At 58.9% G+C, this 11,633-nt stretch overlaps 3 protein-coding genes across 3 annotated transcripts; 1 reads left to right on the top strand and 2 right to left on the bottom strand.

Annotated features, from left to right (window-relative positions):
* Nucleotides 1-2,887: 2,887 nt before the first annotated feature.
* On the top strand, nucleotides 2,888-6,239 carry VDBG_10059 (conserved hypothetical protein; the record flags this gene model as incomplete). The annotated part of the gene is made up of 7 exons (XM_002999719.1): nucleotides 2,888-2,901; nucleotides 3,135-3,208; nucleotides 3,306-3,635; nucleotides 4,005-4,561; nucleotides 4,632-4,983; nucleotides 5,046-5,714; nucleotides 5,824-6,239. 7 exons carry the CDS (start codon nucleotides 2,888-2,890, stop codon nucleotides 6,237-6,239), a joined length of 2,412 nt encoding a protein of 803 aa, XP_002999765.1.
* Nucleotides 6,240-6,389: 150 nt separating this feature from the next.
* Nucleotides 6,390-7,910, bottom strand: VDBG_10058 (glycosyl hydrolase family 88 protein; the record flags this gene model as incomplete). Its single annotated transcript, XM_002999718.1, has 1 exon — nucleotides 6,390-7,910. One exon carries the CDS (start codon nucleotides 7,908-7,910, stop codon nucleotides 6,390-6,392), a length of 1,521 nt encoding a protein of 506 aa, XP_002999764.1.
* A 1,609-nt stretch (nucleotides 7,911-9,519) lies between these two features.
* Nucleotides 9,520-11,483, bottom strand: VDBG_10057 (allantoin permease; the record flags this gene model as incomplete). The annotated part of the gene is made up of 6 exons (XM_002999717.1): nucleotides 9,520-9,784; nucleotides 9,840-10,427; nucleotides 10,499-10,649; nucleotides 10,729-11,117; nucleotides 11,167-11,307; nucleotides 11,365-11,483. 6 exons carry the CDS (start codon nucleotides 11,481-11,483, stop codon nucleotides 9,520-9,522), a joined length of 1,653 nt encoding a protein of 550 aa, XP_002999763.1.
* Between the last annotated feature and the right edge of the window lie 150 nt (nucleotides 11,484-11,633).

The raw sequence follows: 11,633 nt of genomic DNA, 5'->3' as shown, positions 1-11,633 counted from the left end.
ACGCCATGGACATGACGGCGTTGGTTTGCTGTGCGCCCGAGCGAACGAGCGCCCGAGCAAACGCCGTGTGAGACTGAAGATGACTACTGCTCTCCTCTCCCAAACCGGCCCGGACAGGCCAAATGATCGGCTGGTCTGGTTCAGCACCTTCAAGCGCAGAACCCTCACTTGCCTCAGTAATGAGGATGGGCGTTCTGCTGTCTTCATAGACAGGGACCAAAAAGTGCAGGTGACTATCGGCAAGGAAGGCAAAGACCCCTGCTGAAATCATTCGTGCACAGTTCCAGCAGCCTTGGCAGGCGTCGAATGAGGGCGAGCCAGCTGGTCCCTACTAAAAGGCAAAGCGGACAGCGAGGTCTCGCGGGCGGAGATACTGGGCAGCCACTGGGATGTAGCACAGAAAACCCCATCTCACCAAAGATGGAAATGACGGGGCCCGCCCGCAGGGGTGCGAAGTGGATGGATTTCAGGCCAGTCGACCTTTTGCGAATACTTCAAATGATCTATCGATGCTTGCCAGGCAATACTCTCCCCGTTCCCATCTCACCAAGAGAACATTCAGAAAAGGGAAGGGGTTCTAGGGAGCTTGGGCGTTCGGCCTGGCATTCGATAGCTTCTGGTGTTTGGTGCGCAAACATCGACCCAGTTGTAGCTAGACCTGGGAACGGCACCAAGCTCGGCCATCACACGACGCCTAGCCCCCTGGGCGGGGTCTGTCTCGGGCATCCACAGCTTCACTCGCTTGGTGTCTCAGGAACCGTCCAGGGACCAGCCAATGGAGCAGGTCCTCCTTCAAGCGACATCAGACATCGTCAACGACACGACGGGCGCGTGAAACGGGGTGCGGCCCCCGTACCGCGGTTACTCGGAGGGGCGACATTGGGAGGTCAGTCGACGAAGGAGGAATGACTAGGATGCACCCCTCACGAAAGCCGCCGTCGCCATTCTCGCACAAGCCTTGTCCGAAGCGTCCCATCATAAACTTTCAGGCGGAGCTCACGGAAGGGCGGAAAAACAAATGATCGTGGCAAGCCGAGTCGTAGGAAGACCGCATTTGGGTCTTTCTCCCACGACTTGGACTCGGCGCCGGCTGGTTTGTCCCAGTCCAGGCCACGCCAGGCACACTGGCCTCTTCCCTGGACTTCTAGGCTCGGGGGGAGGCTTACCATGTAGAGCTTGGGGCTCGGGGTGGGGAGAGAGATACATGGAGGTCCCGGTGATTCGGAACACGCAAAAGAAAGTACTGGAACCAGCTGCTGTCGCCGCCACTGTCGTTGTCGCATTCGCCGGGCGATTCACAAATGGACTCTCTGTCTCTTGTGTCCGACTCATGACAGCTGTCGACGAGCAGCCGAAATGGGCTCACGGACATCCAACCTGGGGGCAAGACTGGATGGCAGGATTGCCTGCCAACCGTCACTCGGACAGCCGCACTCGCTCTCAGACCTTCCTCAAGAACCAGTCATCGCCAGGGCGAGTCGTCCCCCCTATTTGGAGGGTTGACTCGCGCAACTGGCCGCCCCCAATCACACGACGAGGGCTTCAATCCGCAAGCCAAGCATCATGGTGGCTCTTGCCTGTTTTCGGCCCCGTTGACGGCCTTCTCCTTTCGGGCTTCGGCTGCTGCTCCGATCGATCAGGGTTTGTGAGTACAGCATGCAAGCAAGCAGACGGGCAGGCAAATGAGTAAACAAACGGCAGGTGCTTCATCAATGGTAAACAGCGGCGGCGGCCTTGTCGATTGAATACGGAGTTTCAGCCCAGATGAAGGACGCATGCCTTGCAGGTGGCTGTAAATCGGTCCGCGCGCCCTTGGTTGCAGCGGCCGGCCAAAAAGGGACAGCGAAAAGCCACCGAGAGATGGACAGCCTGCCAGCTCCAGCTCCAGCTCCAGCAGTACATGTAACAGGAGCACCATCACCTGCCTGGAGAGATGTGATTTGCATGTGCATCGGCGGGCGTTCTGGGGTTACAAAACCCTTGTCAGCTCGAACCCTCCCATGTCCACGCATTATGACTAGCCCCTGCTGCCCCCCCTGGACCCCATTTCTCATCGCTCCCCTGTTCTCCTTGACAGGTGCTCCCCCGCTGGCACCGACTCCTCTTATTATTGCTTTGAAGGACCCCATGGTGAAGCCTCAGGCGTGCTTGGAAGGGGGTTTGAGATGATGGGTATCTGTAAGCGGCAGGGATCGATCGGCTCACGAACCATCCAATTCAATAGCGTCGCCAGAGGAGATGGAGAAGTCCCCTCCGCAATGCGGTCCCTTGCCTCCTGTGCCTCTGTTTGCGTTAACGTGGTAGTGATCATCATGTTCCATGCGACTGAGCAACAGAACGGCGAATGAACGGCGATTCAACGACGCGCCGCTCGCCAACCGTTGGTCATTGCGCATCGCCCATCCGTGCTGTCATGTCAGGTGGAGGAGGAAGACACACGGGGAGCAGCACGTTCGTCCAGGTCACAAGTTCCTGGGCAAGCTCGTCGACGGTTGACTAAGAACTGGGTGCATCACGAGCACGGTCACTCAAGAGTGGGCAGAGGAGGAAGAGGTGATGGGAAATCACACTCCGATCGCAAGCGAGCCTTGCCTGTTACGTTGCGTATACGCGAGTATCGTCAGGGAGGTAGGTTGTCGTCAGGTACTCGCCCCCCTGTACACGATCGGATAAATGACGAACAGCGAGCGCTCAAAGCTAATGGGCGAGGAGTCTTGTTCCATGTCTCACTCAAAGTACTGACCAGCAGCTCTGTGGTCAAGAGACATGGGAAACGGTTCAGTGGCAGGTCTTTCTCCTTCGGCCTCAAGAGATGGTTTAAAACAACGCACGATCGATCACATCTCGCCCAGGGCGCTGGGTTGATCGGGTTCCGATTGATTTCGGCATGTCGGGCGTCCGGTGAGCCGAACACAGATGGCGAGGGCGCGAGCCATCAAGTCGCCTACGCGGCCTCCAACCACCATTGGCGTCCTTATGATGTGATGCAACGCAGCGGGCGCCTGTAGTCCATCCCCTCCCGAACCTCCAGGACGAATTTGTGTGCGGGGTTCGTACCGTTCTCAAAATAATATAACGACGAGACCTGATATGGCCGACTGACTTGTGCTGGCTCAATCACTGGCTGGCTGTAGGTACTATCCAGCCGGCTTGGTTGCTACCGTAGCAAGCGAGATGGTCTCTGGCGGGCAGACACCAGACGGAAAAAGTCAAGCCAGCTCAGCCAGCGTCCAAGCTAGCCTTTCGGTCCTCGGGGCAAATGTAACTCGGATTCCGGTCAAAGAATCCTGCGACCGCCAACTCAGCCCCCGACTCTACACGCCACGCTCACCCACTCATCAACGTCGTCGGGGAATCTTCACCGGCCGGAGGAAGCATTGCGCACAATCGAGGCGCGGAACCTCCGGTAGCGACATGGACAACGGCATCGGCCTCGGGCCCGGCGTCGCGGCAGCGGCCCACGAGTTTGGGCATGGGAACGGACACGCGCACTGATTCTCCAGACCAACAGCAGAGCGAGAACACCATTGACGACGGCGCCTCATCCGAAGCTGCTCTCGCCTGCAACTGCTGCCGCAAACGCAAGCTTCGGTGCTCTCGCGAGGTCCCAACATGTCAGCAATGTCGCAAGACGGGTGAGTCGCTCGGATGATCGTCATTTCATCTCAGCTCGTCTCATCTGCCAATTGCTGCCCCCCCCCCCCCCCTCCCCCTTCCCTTCGGAATGTCATGCGCCATGATTCAGTACTAATCACCTTGTACGTGTGCACAGGAAGTGAGTGCATCTATGAGACCAAGAGGGCCAAGCCCGGCATGAAAGCTGGCGCCATCGAGAACCTACACAGACGACTTGGTGAGACAGTATGGCCATTTCCTCAGTACTGCGCAGTGTATTCTTTGCCATTGATTGTCTGGCCTCATTATTCACATTCAATCCGCGCCCCTAGATGCCCTCGAACGCACCATCAGTCAACAGGCATCGCGACCGCCCGAGCGTGATCCAGCACCAGCTTCTCTCGCGGCGCCGCCATCAGGTGATGCGCCACGTTCAGACGGCGACAGGAACCCCTATGATATTCTCTCCTTCTTCGCCAGAGAGCTGCAACGCTTCAACAATGAGAGACCAGACGTCACTCCACCGCAGCCGCCACGTCACGATGAACGCCGACCGCCGCAGCCGCGAGCGAAGAGGCGACGCGGCGATAGCAGCGAGGACATCCGAGTGCCCATTCGTCTCAACGTGCCCTCGCTGCCTGACGGCGATGTCTTGGACGGCGTCCTCCGCGCCTACTTTGCCCACGTGCACCCTTGGATCCCCATGATCCACGAGGGTCGGTTTCGCCGCCGCCTCGCTGAACCCGACGAGCACCCCCGACTCCACGTCATCCTTCACTCCATGATCCTTGTGGCATCGCGATATATCGAGGACGTCAACTCGGCCGTCGCACTGACTATGTCTCGCGAGAGACAGGAACAGGTCAGGGACTGGATCATTGCGCAGGCCATGAGAGACTTGTCGGTGGAGAACTTGCAGGCACTGACCATGGTCGCGTTCAACGATGTATGTGCGGGTTTCTTTGATCCATGTACCGGCCGTGAAGCATTGACACCTCTGCTGACGAGTGACGCAGATTGGAAATGGAGAAGGGTCGCAGGCCTGGTCGCTCATCGGATCGCTGACGCGGACCGTGGAATACCTACAGCTGACCATCGAGCATGAAGACATGGAAAGGCTGTCGCTGACCCAGCCATTTGCGTCTCTGGCGCCAGCGCAGGACTGGACCGAGACGGAGGAGAGGCGGCGCGTGTTCTGGAACGTCTTCAACCTGGATCGGTTCTGCTCCGTGACCATGGCCTGGAACACGAGCCTGACCTCCGACGACGTCAACCGCCGGCTGCCGTGCGACGGCATCACCTGGCGCAAGGAGGACCCCGTGCAGACGCCCTATTTCGGCATCTGGGACAAGGGAGCTGGCCGAATCGGTAACCCCATCGCCTTCTTCCCGTCGCACTACGTAGCGCCGTCGTCGTCGTCGCACGTCAAGGACGAAGAGATCCAGACGCCGTCGGAGACGGGCGCATCGCCGGCCCGGGGGACCAGCGGCGGCCATCGACATGTCGGCGGTCGGCGCCTTTTGCCTACAGCATCGAGGCGACCGAGTCCCTGAGCCGCGTCAACTCGTACTTCCTGCAGCAAAAGGTCAACATGCGGGATCACCGCGACCTCACGAGCTGGCTGACGCGGTTCAAAGAGATGGACCTGCGGCTGGTGCACTGGAAAATGTTTCTGCCGCAAAAGTGGAAGGCCAACATGGCGCGGCAGTCCTCACGCATGGATCCGAACCTGACGCTGGCCCATGTCACGCACAACGCCTCCATGATTCTGTTGCACCAGGTCATGGCCTTCCCACCGCCCGAGTGGTCGTTTCGCAATCGGCTGCCGAGCATTCTCAGCGAGGACACATGCAAGGCGGCCGCCGTGGAAATTGCCACCATAACGCAGAACTACCTGAAGAACGCGCCGCCCACGGTGCCCGTCTCGAGCGCGTTCGCGTTTTGCCTCTACGTCGCCGCCAAGGTGCTGCTGTCCAAGTGGCGCTACACGACCCGCGAAGACCTGGCACCCGACTTTTGGTCTCTCGTCCAGAGTCTCGAGGAGATCGCTGGGTCGGACCCCACGGCCTCGACAACGGCCGCGTGTGTCTCGCCGCCAAGTACTCGCAGACGCTGACCGAGTCGTACCGCCGCGTCGTACCGCCGCTGCGTCAGCGACGAGCACTTTCGCATCAGCGGCCTCGGCTACACGAATGAGATTGACCACAGCGTCACCAAAGCGTCGAGGGACGTCGAGGGACACTCTGGCCGCGACCAGCCAGATGGCGCCCCGATGCGACAGCTCGCAGTGCCGACTTCGCATTGTGCACAGGGCACCTCGGGGTTCCGGCCGCCACCGCCTCCCGGGCGTTGCCGTTGTTCCTTCTCCTACCGGACCAGGGGCTTTGTTCGCAGGGCAGCCGGGCATGGCATTGGGGATCGCAGCTGGGCCTGGCGGCATACCCACATCGGCGGTGGCAGGGTCCAACCTCGGGGGCATGGTCAGGCCGGCGTCATATCACCGGGGTGCAGAGATGGGGGGCATCGACCAGGCCTTTGTGAATCAGCAATATGTCGACATGGACCGCGTCATCAGCTATGACGACGGCATATTTGGAACCGACTATGAGGGCGGAGGCTGGTGATGTTGGGAGAGACGTGTGGCATTGTATATATCGCATGGCCGTCCTGAGTCGGGGACACAGAGCCTCTGTGTAGAACCGTCTCGTGCCCCTCTCCCTCGGCTGCCTGTCCCTCTCTCTACCTTATTTCTTGACAATCTTCGAGTCATTGCCTCATATGAAGCCCATCTTCATCAGGCGATTGCCAAACTCGACAAGATAATAGTCGCCATATACAAGGCCATGGTTCTTGAGCCTCCGCAGCGCATGCTCGTTGTTGTTCGCCGTGCCGTTTTTCAAGATGGCGTCAAAGGTACGCCCCGGTGCGACGTCTTCGACGACGAGGCTGTCGTCACGACCCGGACCGTCGCCGCGCGCCACGAACCTCGCCTTCTCCGCCGCCAGCGACAAGTCCAGCGTCTCGCGAACGATGCGTACCGCCGCCTCGAAGAAGCGCCGCGACAGCTCGTGCTTGCCGATGGCCGCCAGCGACTGCGCCAGCACGAGCAGGCCGTTGGCGGCGATGACCCCGGCCGAGGTGTCCCGCAACGGCCGCCCCTCGCCGTCGTCCTCGAGCGGCGCGTCAAAGTCCCACAGCGGCACGTACCGCCCAGCCGTTCGTCCGCCGCCGATGGCCGCATCCACGGCGGGCGGCGCGCCGTCGAGGCGTGCGAGAAAGTGCTCTGCGAGCCCGCAGGCCGCGGCCAGGAAGACGGCGTCGCGCGTCCAGGCGTAGGTCTGCGCGTAGCCGAGGACGGCCCAGGCCTGGCCGCGCGCCCAGGTGCTCGTGTCGCTGTAGCCCTGGGCCGTGCGGCGCCATCGTACGGCGCCCGTTGCCGGGTCGAGGTTCGCCACGTGGTGGGTCGAAAAGAGAGGGCCGGCGTAGGCTTTGCTGCTGCTGCTGCTATTCATGGATGGCGGTGGCGTCGTCGGGGGTTCTTGTCGAAGATGCGTGCGCAGCAGGGTCCGCGCATGCGCTGTCGCTACAACGGCGAGGTCGGGCCGCGCGGCGTGGGCGGCGGCGTAGTAGAGCAGGTCTAGGTTGCACATGCTGTCGATGATGACGAACATGGACGAGGCGCCGTCGCTCACGGACACGGCCTCGCCGCTGCCGCCACCGTCGCGGTCTCGCCGGGCCAGGACGTCCCAGCTGCGGATGGCGGCGGCGCCCGGTTCGTAGCGCGTGGCGAGCGAGTCGGCGGCGGCGACGAGAGAGGCGAGGCTCGCGGCGTCGTGGGTCAGTTCCCAGGTGCGGCGGAGCGCCGGCATGAGCATGAAGCCGAGGTCGTGTGTGTCGGTGCGCGACGACAGGGCGTGAAGCGGCGCCGACCAGAGCGACGTCTGGCGCGCGAGCGCGGCGCGCAGCAGGGCCGGCGGCAGTGACGTGCGCACGTGCTGCGGATACGTGACTGCGCGCTCGAGGAGGGCGGCGAGGTGGCCGGCGAAGAAGCCGCAGGTCCAAAAATCGGCTTCGCGGAGGCTGTAGATGCCGGCGTTGGGGCCCGCCTGGGGCACCGTCTCGGGGAAGCCGATGGGTGACGCTGGTGCTGACGCTGATGCTGCCTGTAGATTCCGCTGGGCCACGCGCAGGGCTTTGGCGGTGACGCTCTCGTCAAAGAGCTCAGGTAAATAGGCGGCCAGATTCTGAGGCGGTGGAGGAGCCGGCTCTGATGCTGGCCGGCTCGTCGAGGACATGGTGTCTGGCGAGTCTGGCGTGAGAGAGCTGGTAGTGGCTTGCATTATGAGTTGTCTTGAATGTCAAACATTTGATTTCAGGGACTTGAGATTTGGAAAGGTCGTGAGCGAGTATCAGACTGAGCAGCTGAGATTGTCAGAGCTGAGGAGGATAGTATAATGAAGCGAGATGCCGCGTTGCGTGTTCTTGTCTGCCGACAGGGAAAGTAAAGTCACAATGTCAGGTGGCACAAAAGTCACAAAGACGATGCTGTAGGTCACCGACTGCTCCCAATGAGAAAAAACTCGTGATGCTGAACCCCGAGGATCCGAGAAGTACGACAGAAACGCGGTTGTGCCCCTCGCCTCGCTCGTCTCTTTTCCGGGTCTCGCATTTCCGAAACAGATTCCGGCCATCGGGCCCAAACATAATCACTGTAAATCAATCTAGACCCTGATGCACAGAGTGCCGACGGGCCATCGATCCTCCTTTTCACCGCTACACTCGCCCCGAAGACCACTGATTCCCCGCCCGTCACACCCGGGAAGACCCAGATTTCCCACGTTGGCAGTAGGTGCTGCAGGGTCTCTGGGTCTGAAGCAGGGCTTTAGCTTGAGGTGTGTCTCGTGCAGGATCCTCAACTCAGCCTGAGAGAGGTCGGGCTATCATTTAGGTTGCCATCTGTGAGCGACACGTCTTGTGTCTAAGGACCGAGAAGAAGCTCGTCAGCTGTGGTGTGGCAGACTAACGCTGTCGTTGAGGTACATCATCTAACGAGCAACACTAGCGTTGGCGTCAAAGCAGCTGCCTCTCGTGAGCCGGCTTGCACGTCGCTTGATCATCCTGTGGCCATGCGAGGCAGGCCTGATACTTGGCCATTCGCGCATGAGTTGCCGACGCGGCGAGCAGCAGCCCCCGGCGTACTTCGCCTCCAAAAGCAGTGGTTGAGCAAAGCATCGTGTTAGTTCATCGGCGAACAAGCGATGAGCCAAATTCCTCCTGCTCACCAAGGCTTGACTATGCATATGATATCCCCGGTCATTACTCTGTAGAAGAAGCGTCTCTTGTGAGGCCAGGACTGCTCTCTGCTGACTCGAGTGTTTGCGTCAGCCCTTCATATCGTTCACCATGGTGCATGCCAAAGTAAAGATATTTTTTTTAAAAAAAAAAAAAAAAAAAAAAAACATCGGTGCACGATTGCGAACAATGCTGGAGACTACTTTCGCCCAATTCTCCCTTGACTTGTTTTCTATCGTTCAGGTTCGAATAAGTGAGGTTCGTTAGCTGGAGGCACTGGCCGAGGGCATGGACAACAATGCAAAGACTACCTTTCAAAGCTCAAATCCAACCCTGAGTTATGCCATCGGCCGCACTGACCTGATGAAGGTGGGATCGGTTTCAAAGAATCTTCCGGGGCTCATTTGGCCTTCTTCGGGTTCCAGTAGGGCTGGACAACTTGAAATTCCTGTTAATCAAACTACACATTGGAAACAACGTGTGATCGACTCATCGTGGTTGAGGCGGCACAATCCGCACAATCTATTTGCAAGAGTGCACGAACCATAAAGAAACATAGTCGAAGAAATACTTGGAGTACCATTCCAACCATAATTATGAAAACACTAGACTCTACGCCTTCCGTCCCACGTCAACGTGACTCTTCTCATGTGCACTATCCGTGTCGCCAGACCTCTCATTTGGTCCGTACGTCCCCTCGAGTACTTCTCCATCATCATAGATCGTTTCAGGAATCAGAGTCTCCTTTGCCGGGAAAACGAGCGACAGCACAACGTACACGGCAAAAGCACTCGTGAATCCCCAGAAATAAAACATGTAATAAATCTTGTCGGCGCCCCCGATGCTCTTCTTCAGCGATGGTTCAACTTGCGCCGCTCTGCCATCTGTCAGCCACATGTTCATGAGCTCTTCGGTCCCCAGGCGCAACTCACAGTCCAGGAATGTTCGGCACGGCGCTGACGAGGAAAGCAATGACAGCCCTCCAGTTTGTCCCGACCTTGTTGTACCGGTAGCGCCCGTGAGCTCGATACAGGCCCGGGACATCGAGGCGCTGGCGGTGGACGAGCCAGTAGTCAGCACCGAGCAGCGCGGCAATGGGCGCGAGGAAGATGCCGAGGCCGCTCATGAAAGAAAGGAGCGACGCGGCCGAGTGGATAATCTTCCATGGCTGCATGATCCAGGCTGCTGTGATGGTCGTTATAACGACGCCCCGGCGGATGTTGATGTACTTGGGGCAAAGGCTCGTGAGGTCGTTGGCGCAGGAGATGACGTTTGCCGATAGGTTTGTGCCGATCTGGGCAATGCACCAGCCGAGGCCGAAGAAAAAGGCGAAGCAACGGCCACCTGGGCCGTCCCACCGGGAGGCCAGGTCAAGAGGGTCCCAGATGTACTCGCCGTAGACCACACGGGAGGCTGAGCAGCAGATAATGCCAAAAATCCCGACAAGAAGCTGGATGAGCGGCAGGAAGGCGATCTGATAGTAAACGCCTCCGGGTTTCTTGAGGTAGCGTGTAAAGTCGCTGATGTTCACTGCGATCGTAGCCCTACTGATGTCAGCAGGGATAGTAGAAGGGGCCCGAAGCTTACGTACCACCCGCCGGTGATGCTGGATATGCTAGAGAGGATGAGCCAGCGGCGAGCCGAGCCATGGACCTGGTAGGGTTGGTCCCAGATATCACCAGTACCCCCCGCTCGGGAGGTCATGTAGATGACGGCTGCGGTAGAAGTGCTGAGGACAAGAACTAGAAAAGATGAGTAAAGACGCCAGCATACGGACTTTTGCCGATGATGAGATGTATGTATCATGACGGCTTGACTTACCGACTTTGGTGACGAAGAACCACTTGAGCTTGTGGGGCGGGATAAGCAGAATGGGGAACTGCACAATCCAGAAGATCAAATGGCTGACCATCTGCTGAGTGGTGATGCCGACCGACTCTGGGATGTGGTTGGGTATATCTAGGTATGAGGGCCAGATGGCGCGTATCATCTGCGTCATGGCAGTTGAGCCTGTGTAAGTCTGGATTGCATGCCAGAACAGGGCTGTGACGGCTCGTGTGACAACGGCGAATCGTGCAAAGTACCAACCAAAAGAAGCCCTCGCTGCAATGGGATATGGAACGTGGAGTCGGGCGCCGATGAAGCCGTTGAGAACGAGGGGGACGGTGCACACAAGACTGCCGATGATGATAGAGAGGATGGCCTCACGCCTTGGGGCTGTCAGTACGCCGTGCCAATGTTGAGGACCACGGGGCATACCAAGTCAGGCCTCCGACCATGATGGCAGCCGGGGCCATCCAGCCCTGAATGTTGAGGGCATCACTGCCCCAGTAGAGGCCCAAGGTCCAGACGGACCAAGTTCTGCGGTCCACGGGTGTAACGTCGCAGTCAATGTTTGTCCTAAAAAGTCAGGTTCAGGTGGACTGGAAGCACAGAATCATGTCACGCAACACTCACCAAGTCCCCTCTTCGGCAAATGAGGCCGTCTCGCGGGGGAGAACCCAGCCTGAAGGCTTGCGCTTGGCGGCCAAGTCAGCCTTGACAGCGACGGCTCTCTGGCGGAGGGCACTGGCCATGGCCGACGACGGGCTGTTGAAAAGCAATCTATTTAAAGATTCGAAAACGACAACCAAGAGACGATGAGTAGCTCTTGTCGGCTTTTAACTGATCTCAAGATAGATGGCCTTCTTCACGGGAGCTGTTGGTACTTGACATTGGCATTCACA

The sequence above is a fragment of the Verticillium alfalfae genome, genomic scaffold (assembly GCF_000150825.1).
Source record: "Verticillium alfalfae VaMs.102 supercont1.18 genomic scaffold, whole genome shotgun sequence".
Lineage (NCBI taxonomy): Eukaryota > Fungi > Ascomycota > Sordariomycetes > Glomerellales > Plectosphaerellaceae > Verticillium > Verticillium alfalfae.
The sequence above is the reverse complement of the archived record's forward strand: the minus strand, read 5'-3'. Positions and strand labels throughout refer to the sequence as shown.